Raw genomic sequence first — 16186 nt, 5'->3', positions numbered from 1 at the left:
AGAACACTACTATGCATCACTCCTGAATGTACTCAGGTTTTGGCATCAGCAGAAACTGAGACCCTCTCTGACTGGCTCAGCTGGGCCAAGGGTGAGCTCAGAAAGTCAGCTATGGCCACATGGCATTTGTGTTGGCCATAGTCTGTTTGCCTCTGTGCATGATCACATCAGAGATGTCAGTCTAGACTGGAACCAGCCCCTGCTTTCTCTAAATTCTGTTACATTTAATACTCATCATCACACCATGATTTTCTGGGGCTCCTCATCAACTGTGTTTTGACAAGCTTTCTGAGATTTTTCCTTGTCAGGCAACTTTGCTGACTCAGCCATTCCAGCCTTCTTGTTCGTCCTTGAAAATGACAACCTTATCTCACCTCAGAGCTCTTTTTACTTGCTCTCATAGGTTTTCCCATGGCATCTACCCTCACTTCATTCAAATCTCTTCCTCAGAGATTCTAAAACTGTGGGTCAAATCCATTTCACCTGTCTTTACTAATCAAGGTCATCATCACTTCTGCTACAAAAGACTTGCCTATTTTCCTCATAGCCTGTTTTTCCAAGAACTTATGGTCAGCTGTGCCTAGTTCAAGCCGAGTCAGTCAGAACTAAATGGGACCGGTGATCCTCCAAATGGGTATGTGCCAGTGTCCTTTAGCCATTAGAGGGCTGAAAACTCCATTCTTAGATCCTGCCAAGTGCTTACATACTTGAATGTACCAAGGCCTGTGGCTTAGTTACACCTGTGCAGAACAACAATTACAGAAACTTTTTCTAGTCACCTTCCCCATGCTCTCCATTCCTCAGACCACCCAGCTACTTTAATCTTTATCTCATAAATACCAGCGCCCCTTGCCTTCAGGGAGGCAGATTTAAACTTGTTCACCTATCTCGGCTGCCTTGAGAATAAACCCTCTCTTTGCTGCAAACCTTGTTGTCTCAGTGTCTTGGCTTGAACAAACCTGGTTCCCTAACAAGTCCCTCCCTGAGCATCCTGCCTGAAACAGTCCGTTCCATTGCCTATCCTCAGATCTGCTTTACTTTCTTCATAATGCTTGATGTTACCTGAAATTGTATTGTGTTATTTGACTCTTTGCTCAGAGTCTCCCCATTGAATGTAACCCATGGGTCCAGGGATTTTTGTCTTGTTTATGGCTGTATTTTCAGCCTCTGGAACCATGCTTGGCATCCGATAGACACTTAAAACCTACTAGCTGAATGCTTGATTAAGTAAATGAATGAATTGCAGACTTATTATGAAGTACACATTTAAAAATAAACCTTAACTCTTGACTTTGTTTTTAAATATATTTTTATTTTGTACATATTGAGTATTCCTTTAAAAATGAGACATAATTCAGATTTTTAATGGCCTCATCTTCCCTAATCTACCCCTTAGCCTATTTTCTCCCAAGCCCTCCCCAAAGTATTCTAAATTAGCGAGATTCTGTAGTAATATGTGGAAATAGGCTCTTGTTGTTCATTTGAGAGAAAAAACAGTTGACTTTAATTATGATTTGATGATCAGCAGGCTTTCCTGGTCGGATGAAGGCAATGGCAATCCACTCCAGTACTCTTGCCTGGAAAATCCTGTGGACAGAAGAGCCTGGTAGGCTGCAGTCCATGGGGTCGCTAACAGTCGGACACAGCTGAGCTACTTCACTTTCATGCATTGGAGAAGGAAATGGCAACCCACCCCAGTGTTCTTGCCTGGAGAATCCCAGGGACGGGGGAGCCTGGTGGGCTGCCGTCTATGGGGTCGCACCGAGTCAGAAACGACTAAAGCGACTTAGCAGCAGCAACAGCAGCAGCAGGCTTTCCTGGTAAGAAGGGAATAAAGAGCTGATATCTTTATGAAGGCATGAGGAACTGGTGTTTTTCTGTCTCTAATGGCTCTGTGTGAACAGAAAAGATTATCTTTTTTGTTTACAAAACTATTTCATAGGTGAAGAAGAGTCATCTTCAATTAACTCCCTGTACAGTAACTCAGAATTATCATCAAAATAGATAGATGAACAAGAATGACCCTCTGCACAAAAAAATAATAATAATTGAGTAAAAACACATTTTCAAAAGCATCCCCAAAAGACTTCTCTTTCTCATGAAAAATTCAGAGCAAGAATGTTATTTTCCTAAGAGAAAGCATGTATTTGGCCATAGACAAGCCTTCCCCAGCTCCCCTCAAAGCTGAGATTTTCTGTTGGAGAAAATTGACAACTTTGCCTTGAGGCTTAATTTTATAGCTTTTACCAGCAGTGGCAGCTGTGTTTACTGATGGCCCTGCACTGCCCCTGAACAAATTCAAGATTAAGTAAAGGATTGCTGTTTTCAGACAATTACCAACAAAACGAACAACCTCTTACTGTGTGTGAAGCTCCAGGCCTCATGTCCTTACCTTTAAAAATTACCTCAAAAGCTACTGCTTTTAAAGATAGAAGTTGGTGTATCTGCTGCAGTAGCATGGTGATACCAGTGAAGCTGTGGTTTTCAGCCTTAGCTGCATGTTAGATTCATGGGGAGGAGCTTAAAAATGGAGACACCAACCTAGTGCCAGAGCTCTGGTGGGCCCATGAGTCCTTACTTTTTGCTACGTGTTTGGTCACTTGCCAGGTGCTTCCAGCACCGGCTCTGAGAACCACCACTCTCTGGTCCAGGCCACAGTGCACCCCTGAGTTCCATCCTGGATGGGGCATTCGGGGGGGTTGCTCACTGATCCTGCTCCCAGGCCAAGTTGTAAAGACAGTTAAGTTTGCCTTTACTCTCTCATCTGCCTCTCTGTGCCCCTCACTCCTGGAAACTTCCCCTCCTGACTTGTTTCTCAGTGCTCTTATCCTGCCCTATGCCCACAGTTAAGCACCTGGGCTCCGATGCATTTCTTTTTAAAAGAAAGCTCATACCTTTTCTAGTGCAGTAGTAGTCTGCTCCAACACCAAAAAACAAGTAACTGAAAAGAAATGTGGAACACTACAGAAAGTCACTGGTGAGCTGAGGTAAAATTAGGAAGAGGAGGGAAGTGAAGTGCTCCTGACTCGCATCAGGTCCCTTCTGGTAAGCAACAGTCTGCTCAAAAACACGCTGTTCTGCTGGGTGATCCTGGAAGGTTAGTTAACCTCTCAGTGCCTCAGTTTCGTCATCTATAAAACAGGGGTAACCCACAAAATTGTCGTGAGGACTATATATGAAAAGCATCTGGAGAGTTCTTGACCCACGGTAAACAGTGCACATTAGCAATGATTAATATCACTGTTATTATAATTTAAAATTCTTGAATTTAAGATTGGGTGAGAATTCCACACTGAGCAGGCAAATAAACAGAGAAAGCATCATGATTTATTTCTTTTGCTGCTAACATTCTCTGAAGTTCAAGAAATACTTTGAGCCATGTTATCCTCACCAGTACACATATGTGTCTAGTTCCCGTATCTCAAGACAATGTCTAATTTATGCTATCGATTTAGTTGTATAAATTCCAAGATCTAGGGGAAAAACTCTGCACCTGAAACTAACTAAATTGTACTTCAATTAAAAAAAAAAAGGTTCTTACTTTTCCAAAAAGGCTGAGTGGTCAAACAATCTATGCATTCCTTTGTAGGAAATATGCTTTATACCTACCAAAGAAAAAGTATACTACTTGCAAAGAACTGGGAGTAAAAATGCCCAGAGATGACCTAATTAATTGACTTCTGTCCTTGGAAGAAATATGAGTGTGTGTCCCATGACATAGAAGTTTTCATCTTCTTAGTGACTGATCTGAATGTACTGAATGTCAAAGTTAGAGGGTGTTCTCTCTACTATTTTTGTTTTGTAAGTTTCCTAGAGAAAGCTTAAAAGAGAATTTTTCTTTCACTTTGTTTTAAAGTTCACTGAATTCTTAGAGGCTTCTGGATGCTTAAAATATTTTTAGGTGTTGCTAAAAGTGGAGTCTAGTTTTATACAAAAGAAGTTCTTGAAATTGCCTGAAAATTTCCTTTGCAGGGGGGCCTTTAGATAGCGCAAGGGATTCTAGTGATGGAACTGCTCTGTGTCTGATCATGCTGTTGCTCACATGAATCCATACATGTGATAAAACTGCACAGAAATAAATACACACACACACATGAGTGTATTAACTGGTAAAATCTGAATAGAGCAGATTGTTTAAAAGGTTAAAAAATCTAATTTTTGAGAATATAACTTTTGGATTGAACACTTCTAAGTGTCCTTTTGTAAATTTCTAAGGTCTATATCATAATCTAAGAGATCTCCATTTAATTTTGAGCTTTAATTCACAGTGACCTTCCACACTTAACATTTTTTTATTGTTGTTCAGTTGCTAAGTTGTGTCCAATTCTTTGCTACCCCACGGACTGCAGCATGCCAAGCTCCTCTGTCCTCCACTACCTCTGGAGTTTACTCAGATTCATGTCCATTGAGTCCATGATGCTATCTAACCATCTCATCCTCTGCCACCCCCTTCTCCTTTTGCCTTCAATCTTTCCCAGCATCAGGGCCTTTTCCAGTGAGTCAGCTCTCCGCATCAGGTGGCCAAAGTATTGGAGTTTCAGCATCAGTCCTTCCAATGAATATTCAGGGTTGACTTCCTTTAGGATTGACTGGTTTGATAGCCTTGCTGTCCAAGGGACTCTCAAGAGTCTTCTCCAGCACCACAGTTTTAAAGCATCAGTTCTTCGGCATGCAGCCTTTTTTATGGTACTGCTCTCACGTCCGTACATGACTACTGGAAAAAACCATAGTTTTGACTATATGGACCTTTGTCAGCAAACTGATGTCTCTGCTTTTTTTTTTTTTTTTTTTTTAATTTTATTTTATTTTTAAACTTTACATAACTGTATTAGATTTGCCAAATATCAAAATGAATCCGCCACAGGTTTACATGTGTTCCCCATCCTGACCTTTGTCAGCAAACTGATGTCTCTGCTTTTTAATATGCTGTCTCGGTTTGCCATAGCTGTTCTTTCCAAGGAGCAAGTATCTAATTTCATAACTTTACATTTTTCCTATAACCTCTTTGTTATGAGATAAAAAGTTTATAACTCACAAGAAAGTGACTTAAGTGAGCTTAGTGTCTAATGCAGCATCCTGTGATTTTCTTTAGAAAGTCATTTTTATTTCTATTAAATCTACTCTCTCATCTGTTTGTTTTAGAAGATATGATTTGCTTTTAAAGATATGGTGGGGTGCCATGTCTCAAAGGTGTACCCCAGTAGACCACACTTCAGAATTGCTGCCCTGCATAGCCCCTTTATCATTGCCTGTGACCTGGCCTATGACTTGCAGTAGTCAACAGAGTGTGGGGTCCATGATCAGATTAGAGTTAAGATTGGCAGATTTTTCTCCCTCCTCTGGGAACATCTGCTTTTGGGAGCCCTGGGCTGACATAAAAGCAAATTCACTACCCTCCAGGAGAGAGCACTCGGGAAATCCATGTAAGGAGGCTCTGGGATGATACAGCGTGGGGGCGAACTCCAGCTGTGTCAGTGTCCTTGTTGAGTTTCCAGATGACTCCAGTCCTACCTGCCATCCAGCTTCCATGGCATGGAAGGCTTCAAAGGAGACCAACAGAAGAACCACCCAACTGAGCCCAGCAACCCACAGAAAAGTGGGACAATAAGTGGCTGCTAGTTAAGTCCCTAAGTTTTGAGGCAGTGGGTTATATGGTACTAATATATTAACAATCTATCTCGCACCTTTAATCTTAGGATTTCAAATGAAAAGAAAGTGAATTGGTGTTTTTAGAATAATTCATATACTACCTTGAGGAATTTTTAAAGGAAAGAAAGCTTCCAATACATTCAGTAACTAATTAGTGAATAGTATTAACTATTATTATTCTTAATCAAAAAACTCATCAAAATGTTGGATTCTTTCTGTCCTGGTCCTCACCAGTGCTCTTTTTTTTTTCTCTACTTTCCCCAACTCATCTGAGTCAGAGCTGGAGCTGTCCCAGAGAAGCTCTCCCCGGGCCTCCTGTTCACGGAGCCATATTTCCATTTTGCCAATTTTCCTGGGACAGTGGTCATTCCTTGCTTGATGTTCCAGAAAGTCTGCATTCTGTGTATTTCCTACAAAGAATTGAAAGTCCATTTAATTTATTTTTACCCCGGACTGATGTATTTGTTTAAGCTTGGGTTTTTATGAATACAAAATAATCTACACACCCACACACACATATATACATAAAGGATTTCACCTGGTGTTTCTGTAAGCATGTAAAATGTTTTTCTTGCTATTTATAAAACTTTCTAATCTTCTGAAAATCACAAGATGGTACAATACACTTTTGTATACTCCAGCTCATCAACATTGTGTCACAATATGTATATGTGTATACACACACACACACACGTATCTTGAGCTGAGCCACTTGAGAGTTAGTTGCAGAGTCACTTCCTACCAAAATTAGGCACCACAAATCCCCTAAGAAGATGGGCAATTTTCCTGTATAATCACAATACAATTATTACACTTAGAATATATGACATTGATAAAATGCTGTTTTCTAATATCTGGTCTGTATTCAAATATCCATGCTTATCCCAGTAATGCTCTTTGTAACTATTTTTTGTTTGCCTGTTTGCCTTTTATTTTTTGAGTACAGGATCTAATCTAGGAATATGTGTTGCATTTTCTTATCGGTTAGTCTCCTTTAATTCAAGAACGTTCTCCCATCCTTTTCCTTCCTTTCCACACTCCTTTCTTCTCTCTCCATCTCTTCCCCTCCTCCTTTTTCTCCTCCTTGTTTCTTGCTCCCCGCTCCCCACTTTCTTACTGATTTTCCCCCTCCTCTTCCTGGATGTTTTCTTCCTCCTCTTCATTACCTTCCTTTTTCCTAACACAGACATTTGAAAGAACACAGGGTCAATTATTTGGTAGAATGACCCTAAATTTAAGCTTTCTCTGATTGTTCCCTTGTGATTAACTTAAGGTTAAATTGTTTTGGCAAGAGTATTGCACAGATGATGTTGCCTGGAGCTACTTATTGAACATCTACTATGTCCTAGGCACACTATTCCATTTTCCTAACCCTCAATCAGCTCTGCCTTCACATCAGATTTAATTATGGAGACGTTCAGAAACACAGTAGCCTGGGTTGCATCCCAGACCTACAGAACTAGAGAGCTCAAAGGGTCAGGCATTTATTTTACCATCTATTCTTTGGGGAATAGATTTATTTTTTGGTGTTGGATTTTACACATATATGTCTTTTCCTGCTTTTTTTTAAAGTAGTACCTAATACTCTTTTAGAATGCACTTCAGAACAGCACACACAGCCTTATTCAAAGAAAGATTTTAAGGAAAAAAAAAGTCTTAATGACCATTTTCAAATTTGGAAAATCATTCTAGGTCAAACTCCAGATTTCCCCCTATGGCAGAATCAGGCACAACTTTCTAGATATTTTCTGAATGATCATTGTTTATCAAATCTTATGGCATATTTTATTTAAGCCCTTGATGTCTGAAATTGCATATTTTTACAAAGGATAATCAAACATTTCAATGTGAGGATTCACACCTTATGATTCACGAGTTTCCTTTCAGCCTCACTGAGGGGCTGCCCTGTTCTCCCCTTGAATGTTGTACTTACGAGCACTGTTTATATACATAGCAGTGACAGAAAGCTAGAGTTAATTTATGCCTGCAGCCCTAATCTGTCTCCTGAAATACACATTTTTTTTTTGTATAACTGGACTCCTCCTCTTTGTCTCCTGGCGATATGTTGGCTTCGTCTTCTTTTTCTGTCTTACACCTGCCTCTTCTCCTTGTTACCCTAGCCTATGGTCCTGCCTTTGCCCCAGCACCTCCTGGCCACCTCACTGTCTCCATGCCCTACGTATAATTCACCACCAGGTGTTCACCACGCCTCTAGAGCCATCTCCAGTCACTCTCTATCTGAATCTCTCTTCTCTAACTGGTGGCTACATATCTTGTATCTTGCTCTTTCTCTCGCTCCTCATTGTCACCCTTCTCTCCTGGTCCAGACACCATCTCTGTCTTGCACTACTGCTGTGTACTTCTAACCTGTCTCCCCACATCCTTTTGCATTCCTCTCCCATCCATTCACCACAGTTCAAACAGAGTAATATTGAAAATACAAACCTGTTAGTTCACTAAACTGCCCTTTCAGTGGCTTCCCATTGAATCTTAAGATAGAGTTCAAAGTCTTTATTTGACATGATTTATAAGACCCTGCATGCACTGGTCTCTCACTATGCCTCCAGAACCATCTCCAGTCACTCTCCATCTGAATCTCTCTTCTCTAACTGGTGTCTAGAATCTGGCAGCCTCCTTCCCACCCAAGGGCATTTGTACATGCAGATACTGACCACAGTTTTGGATGTCACAGCACTTGGACATCACACTCATGTGCTCACCTGCTCCCATCGTTCAGCTACTTCCATCTCAGCTTAAATGCCACTTTCTCATAGAAACTGTCCAACTCCTCAGATTATTAGGTCTCTAGTTATATTCTCATTGGACTTTCTTTTGTTCATTGTCTGTGCTGTTGTAAGTACCACACCTACCCAGTTCAGTAAATATTTGTTGAATGAGTAAATAAAGGAATGAACAAGTGAGCCATCAGAGAATTTTGGAAGGTGGGAAATATTGATAAATAGGACCTGGGAAAGGCTTCATTCATTGGGGCCTGGAGCTGTCAATCATCTCTGCTCTACAGATGAGCCCAGAATATTAGAAACATCACTCAGACTGAGAATAAGGATTTTCTGTGGACTAGAGGCAGGGAATTAGAAACAAGAAGAGACTGGTAATGGTGGAATCTAACATAATATTAACAATAGCTTGAGTCTCCCGACACTCTTGGTGTTATGATGTTTCAGTTAGCATGTGAGGCAAAAGTCACATGTTCAGTATTATCCTTGAAAATCCCTTAAGTCACTAGCAAAGCACTGTATACAAATTTTTGTATGCTGCTTCTGCCGCTAAGTCACTTCAGTCGTGTCCGACTCTGTGTGACCCCATGGATGGCAGCCCACCAGGCTCCCCCGTCCCTGGGATTCTCCAGGAAAGAACACTGGGGTGCGTTGCCATTTCTCCCTCCAATGCATGAAAGTGAAAAGTGAAAGTGAAGTCTCTCAGTCGTGTCCAACCCTCAGCGACCCCATGGACTGCAGCCCACCAGTCTCCTCCGTCCATGGGATTTTCCAGGCAGGAATACTGCTGCTGCTGCTGCTAAGTCGCTTCAGTCGTGTCCGGCTCTGTGCAACCCCACAGACAGCAGCCCACCAGGCTTCCTGTCCCTGGGATTCTCCAGGCAAGATCACTGGAGTGGGTTGCCATTTCCTTCTCCAATGCACGAAAGTGAAAAGTGAAAGTGAAGCGACCCCATAGACTGCAGCCTACCAGGCTCCTCCGTCCATGGGATTTTCTAGGCAAGAGTACTGGAGTGGGGTGCCGTTGCCTTCTCCGAGAGCCTTAAAGTTTGAGAACTTCTTAGCTAGATGTCTTATACTTGTTACACTTTGATAAATCCATGTTGGATTCTTTATGGTTGCTAGACTTAAGAAAAGAGAGAAATACAATGTTTAAAACCTAAATAGATTTTGGGTGAGCAAAGTAGAGGAAAGTGTATCCTATTGATACTTCAAAATGAATTTGGAGAGAGACAGGACTTCCCTGGTGGTCCAGTTGCTAAAAGTCTGTGCTTCCAGTGCAGGGGGCCTGGGTTTGATTCCTGGTCAGGAAACTAGATATCACATGCTACAACTAAAGATTCCATGTGCCACAACTAAGACCCAGTGAAGCCAAATAAATAATTATTTTAAAAAGTTAGTCTTGAGAGAGGAAAGAAACAGGCCAGTAGGGAAAAATAGGGAATGATTTAGGTAGTACAAGGACCATACAAAATATTAAAATTTTTTGATGGTTATGTATTTTATAATATGTATTTTAGAAAAATGTTATTGCCACTATCAAACCCATAACCCATTTTTTTTCTCCTAAAAATGGAAGATATCCAGAACTAGTCAGGTTCTGGCACCTCTGCACCCAGCTCCTCTTATTTAAGGCTCTATTTGTTCATTTTTGTTCCCTCTTTTGGAAAGGAAGATGAGAATTTCAGGTTACAGCTGATTCACAGCAAAGATAAATTTTAAACATAAAACTAAGCAAGATACCTTAAAGGAAAATACTAAGTAAATAATAGTACAAGTGACCAGGTAAGACCAGAATTGTGAAGGTGCCATTCACATGATGTATGTAGAGTGACACTTCCCCTGAAGCATATCTTATTTCTGCTGTAAGACATCAGTTTCATATTTCTTCAGTTTTGTCCATATTCATATGATACTTTATATTTTATATGTGTTTTTACACATATTATAATATTTGAAATTTACATAAACTCTGCATGGTAGACACAATGTTTTATTCCCATTTTACAAATGTGGAAACAGGTTCACAGAGGTTAGACAACTGTAAGTTAGCTACAATCTTTCTGTAGAATAAAGCTATATGAACAAATATATAGCTAATTTTTATTAAGAGGCTATTATGTACCTGGTACTCTCCTAGTAATAAGAAAAGCTCCTGGCTCCCACAGAGCTTACATTGAATAATGTATTGTCAGGATTCAAATAAAGGATTTTGATTACAAGTCCAGTGCTTTTTCTCCTCACTAGATTCATATCATGGCTTCTGGAAAGCGTAGGAGCCACATTAATATATTAAAACTCGCAGAATTGCCTGCCTAAAAGGGTGATGTTCACTCTGTGTAAGTCATGTATCATTACATATTACACAGATAGCATGGCCACCCACTCCAGTATTCTTGCCTGGAGAATCCCAGGGACGGGAGTCTGGTGGCCTGCTGTCTGTGGGGTCGCACAGAGTCGGACATGACTGATGTGACTTAGCAGCAGCAGCAGCACATGTAACTTACTAGGTAAGTATATGTAAAATATAAGCAAAGCATGCATGATTTCATTTTAAAGAAGCAGCAGGAAAAACAAAAACTCGTTTTTAATCTCACAAGGGATCTGAAACTCTCATCCTCCCTTCCAAAAGAGGGAACAAAAATGAACAAATAGAGCCTTAAATAAGAGGAGCTAGGTGAAGAGGTACCAGACCCTGACTAGTATCATGCCCATGGAAGTCTATGATCTGTCTACATTCCATTTTTAGGAGAAAGCAAAGTAAACTGCTTTCAGAAGCATAGAAAGAAATCAAAGATGCTACTTGAGAATAAGTAAAAAGGAATCACTGCTTGAACATGTGCCTGCAGAGTGGTGAGTTCTATAGGCTTTGCAGAGGGAAGCCTGCTTTTGAGAGAGAGGGTGGAGGGAATCACAAACTGCATTTGCAGACTTTCCCAAGGTTGTCCTGGGCAGAGCTCTGGGCCACTAGAGTCCTGATGAGGCTAAACGAGGGGGTGGGTGGGAGTGCACCCTTTGGAATCAGAAAGACTGGGCCTTGAATCCTGATTTGTCTCATGGGAGCAATTAGTAACTCCTGCCTTAGAGGTTGTGTGAAGCCTAAATGCGATAATTCATGTTAAAGGTGGGCTATTTTGCCTGGCTTAGAGTAAGCACTTCATAAACTTTAGCTGGAACAAAATGAAGCAGTTTAAAAATATATATATATCAGGAGGGTAGAGGAGAACCCCCCTTCTCCATGTGACACAGTCTTCCAAAGACTTCACCAGCATTGTTTTTTTTTTCCAGCCTGATCTCAAGCAATGACTCAAAGTGTTCAACTTTAGCTGAGGTATGTTTCTTGGTGGTTTCGCCAATATTTTTAAATGGTAAAAGTTGTTCATCTATGTGACTACACACCAGATTTCATCCTGCATTGGGAGTATAGGTTAGATAAATGCTCCAAGTAGATTTTCAATTATTCAGCTTTTTCTTGTTTGATTAACTCATTGATCAGGTATTTTGTTTTCCTGAGCAGTGGCAGTATCTCTTTCAGCTGGACTGCATCTTAGAAGCTCGAGACCTCCAGAGAAACAGCCAGCATTTCTGTTGCTCTCTCAGCACTCAGTCTTGCAGACAGGGGATTGGGCCAGAGCACAGAGAGCTCTGTGTGTGTGAACAATACCTGGATTTGCAGTGATGGGCTTGCTCCGGGAGAGTACATACAGTGAAAACTAGACGAGACTCTAATTGATGGGGTGATACAGCACAGAGTTTGTGAATACAAATGTCTGTTGGAAATCACAGAGCCATCTGGGGCCACTGGGCAACCTGGCCTGGCTGGAGTATGGAAACTGGGCATGATAATAGTAGGAGATGAAGCCAGAAAGGTAGGCAGTGTACAGACTCTGAAGGCTTAGGGTATCAGGGTAAGGAGTTCAGACTTTGTCCTCGGGCTGATGGAGACTCACTGAAGGATTCTGCCAATGGTCAGATTGGCATTTCATAAGATTATCCTGGTAATAGTGCAGTGCTTCTAGAACTTTATTGTGCTTGAGAATCATTTTGATAAAATGTAGATCCTGATTATGTAGGTCTGGGATGGGACCTGAAATTCTGTGTTTCTAATCAACTCCTAGGTGATTAGATGCTGCTAGTTTATGGACAACACTTTGATCACCAAGTGGAGCAGTAGTTCTTCAACTTTAGGGGTGTTGGAATCATGGGGGGAGATGAGGAGTTGTTAGACTGCTGGGCCCCCTCCCTACAGTTTCTGATTCAGTCGCTCTGCCTGGAGCCCTGACTGGTTCCCAGGTAATGCTGGTGGTGGTGGTCTGGGGACCACTGAGGTGAAGGGTTGATGGAAGGAAAGTAGGACCTGAGATAGGAGTGCAGTCAGGGGGCTATGGCAATAGCCCTGGTGTGACATGCTGACCTAAGGGTTGGATGGGGGCATAGTCAGCGTTGGGTGACATCAGCAGGACTTTGTGACTGACCATCTTCCAGGAGAGGGGGCAGCAGGGCTGGAAAGGGGCCAAATCTCTGGCCTGAGTGACGGAGAGCACAGAGGCCACGCCCATTGAGACAGCGGAGGCAGCATGACCAAGTTTGAAGAGGACGGTGATGCTGGATGGAGCGTTAGACATTGAGTGTGTGAAGAGGGCTGCAGGGGAGAGGGTGGTTGAGAGAGAGTTTCTGCATGTGGTGCCAAACTAGCTGATACCAATGTGCTGTTTAATGTATTGATAATTCCACGTGCTTCACTGTCTCTAAGCACAAGATGAGGCCCTTTTTCTCCTCCTGGGGATGGTGCAAGGATTGCAATCATGCATGTAAAGTACAGTATATTTCTAAAAAGAGATCTCACCATAGCGCTGAAGTCTTATTCTTCTCGGCCATCCCAAACTACATGACAACAGGCCCATTATATTCCAGGAGATAAAATATCAACAGGGACCCAAGGGAAGCTCTGTGTTTTCCCAATCCATATCAGAAATTTATTTGGTGAAGTTTTTAAAACACTTGATATATTATTTACTAAAAAAATTACATGACTCACCTAGACTTCTGCTCAAGGTTTCATCAGGCAACAAGGTTAGAAAGTCACCATCATCATTTCTTGGGATGCTTTGAAGGATTTTCTTGGCTTTATGGTCCCTCTGTTTCTGCTTATTAGTTCTTGGCTCCTTGTGAAGACTTTTCTTCAGTTCAACTTGTGCCTGAAATTGACCAGCTAGTGTTAGTGTTCTCCCCTCACACTGCCTTCACCAGAATAGGTCAACAAATCGGCCGCTTTACAGATTGTATATGTATCTGTAGACAGATACGTAGAACATGGTTCTCTTTTTCCTCTTAAAAGATATGGAAACTTTCTTCATGTGCAGGTTTATTAGGAGAAACAGGAGCATGCCGGTAGTCTCAAAATGGTGAGGACCTTTGTAAAACCATTTCTCCACAGGCCATCTGATATATTTGGAACTGAAGAAGACAGGGACTACAGTGAGGAATTTGGAATATGACATTTATAGGAAACATGATTGTAAAGGGGTTTATTACAAGAGATCTTCCTTATCAAATGATTCTATGATTTAAATTATAGAAGGATGCCTAGGTTTCAATCCCTGGGTCAGGAAGATACCCTGGAGGAGGAAATGGCAACCCACTTCAGTATTCTTGTCTGGAAAATTCCATGGACAGAAATGCCTGGCCGACTACAGTTCACAGGGTCGCCAAGAGTCAGACACAGCCGAATGATTGAATATGCAAGCATGTTTGCTCATTAGGTACAAGTACCAAAATAAAGACAAATTCACCCTCTGTCCTTTTAACTAAACCAGGAAAAATTATCTAACCTCATTTTCCTGCTGGAGCTCAAATGTGGTAGAAGAAACAGTTATGAAAAAGGGAAACTTGAGACACAGATGCGTCCTTGCATCTGGAACACAGATGGAACACAGAGAAAAGACTGCACAGAGTTGGTAGCAGAAGGGATCCTGATGTTTTCCTCTCAATCCCAGTAGAGGAGACTTTGGCTGCAGTAACTAAATTTAAAATGCTAGGTAAGGTCTGGAGATGAATGCTTAACGTATTCATGTGCCAGAACAGTGATTATGTAGCATACATTTGGTAAATACGACTCTCTTCTTCTTCTCATATTTACCTCTTGTCTTTTACTGTTCATTTCCAGCATTTGCATCTTATGTAAATATTGTCTTTTCCCAGAAGGATACATTAGAGTCTGCATCTTCTTTTCCAGTTCCTGCTATGAAAGATGACACGCTTGTTAGGATAGGGGTAATTGGTTACTCTGCAATCCAAAACTTGAAATCCATTTTGGAACAGTGAAATCTTATTTATCGGTTATAATCCATAGAGATCTCTTGAGACATCAAAGATGGGGCATTGCAGCTTCCAGACCAGTCCTTAGTTGAAGCTATCAGTGAACGAAGGGGCAATTTGCTATGTGTATCATCTTGTTTTTAAAGTTCCTGTAGAGTTTTGCAAACGTTGAATGGAAATATCTTTCTATATCTCATTTTGACAAGACGTCACTTTCTGTGTCAACAGCTGCTTTAACTATCTTTCCAGAAATGTGTTCTGGTTTGGTGAGACCTGGTTCTCTCTCTCTGCTTCTTCTGCCATTGAATAATTGTCTGACTATGACATTAGAAGAGATGCTAACATATTTATGTAGGGTATACCCCCATAGTCCAATACTGTCCACTGTAGTTTAGGAAGGATTGAAAATTGATTATTTAGGACTTGAGTGATCCTCCCTGGTGTATCAAAAACTCCAGTAGGACAATGTGGACAGTTATTAAGGGCAGTCAGGGGGTGGCCAAGAAGAGGAAGAGACATGGCAGCCAAATGTGTTGAGTGATCCCAGTTATGTTGCCCTGTGGACAGTGTCTGTGGGAAGCTGTGAGCCTTGGGGAGGGGCCCATCTCTGCAGGTGTTTTGTCGTGAGCATCACAAACATGGCCTTGAGGATCTAAGAGTAGCTGGACATCTTTTATCAAATAGTCAGCCACACAGCAGCATCTAGGTGACTCTGAAATGAATCAGGAGAGCAAAGTGTTCACAAATTTTAACGCTTTATGAATCACCAATTTCCCAATAAAATTCCCCTCTCTCATCAACATCTCCCTGTTTTCACCAGGTAGCAGAGAAGGGCTCAGAGTTCATCTGAGAGGCAAGTGTAATCTCCAGTTGGAGGCAGGCCCAGGAGAGAATGGATAGCTTTAGAAAGTTCTAACTCTGCATTACTTAATAGTTTGCCCTGCCTTTGAAGTCTTCTGTGCAGGGAGGACAGGAAAAGGATGGCCCCTCAGCTTCGTCCCTCTCCAGGGTTTGCTCACCTTTGCTTTGTGAGTCCTCCTGGCTTCTTGCTGGTTCAGGAGCCTTTCAGAAGTAATTACTTGTGGCAGGTCAATGGGTTCAAGTTTCTAAAAGTCCAACATTGAGAGCAGTCAACATTCCTCATGCCATGAGATGATGAAGCATAAAAGCCAGAACTTAAGCTATCTTAACACTCTGCACGTGTTCTCGAGAGCACACAGGGAAAGTGAGGTCAACAGGACTACAGTTCCACCTGTGTGAGAGGCTTTTTTTTTTTTTTTTTTTTTTACCAACCTGGATTCGTCAGCCTTCTCTTGCACCATGGCCAGTGGTTCAGAGATCTAAATGCTGGTCAGAGAGTTAAAGGACTAAGAACCCTTTTCTGTCTGCATTGAGGGACCATGTCCACAGTTATCAAACAACAAGGGTCTTGGACTATTAGAGATGAAGGAGGCCCCAGAAGTTGCTTTCCTTTATTCAGC

The 16186-nt window shown here is 41.6% G+C and overlaps 1 protein-coding gene across 3 annotated transcripts in view; it reads right to left on the bottom strand.

Annotated features, from left to right (window-relative positions):
* Positions 1-1759: 1759 nt before the first annotated feature.
* Positions 1760-16186, bottom strand: part of CCDC198 (coiled-coil domain containing 198) — a 33017-nt gene continuing 18590 nt past the window's right edge. Inside the window, exons 3-7 of one of the 3 annotated variants that reach the window (XM_045162058.1) lie at positions 15725-15811; positions 14527-14625; positions 13426-13585; positions 5881-6059; positions 1760-1817 (exon numbers count right to left, since the gene is read on the bottom strand). In XM_045162058.1, the coding sequence (XP_045017993.1) occupies positions 1767-1817; positions 5881-6059; positions 13426-13585; positions 14527-14625; positions 15725-15811 (576 nt within the window). In that variant the 3' untranslated portion in view covers positions 1760-1766. Of the gene's footprint in view, positions 1818-4546; positions 4715-5829; positions 6060-13425; positions 13586-14526; positions 14629-15724; positions 15812-16186 lie in introns of those variants that run through there. The other 2 variants (XM_044924931.2, XM_006055687.4) reach the window with 2 other exon arrangements.

This window comes from Bubalus bubalis, chromosome 11, assembly GCF_019923935.1.
Source record: "Bubalus bubalis isolate 160015118507 breed Murrah chromosome 11, NDDB_SH_1, whole genome shotgun sequence".
Classification (NCBI taxonomy): domain Eukaryota; kingdom Metazoa; phylum Chordata; class Mammalia; order Artiodactyla; family Bovidae; genus Bubalus; species Bubalus bubalis.
Note: the sequence above shows the minus strand (reverse complement) of the source record. Positions and strands in the feature narration are given on the sequence as shown.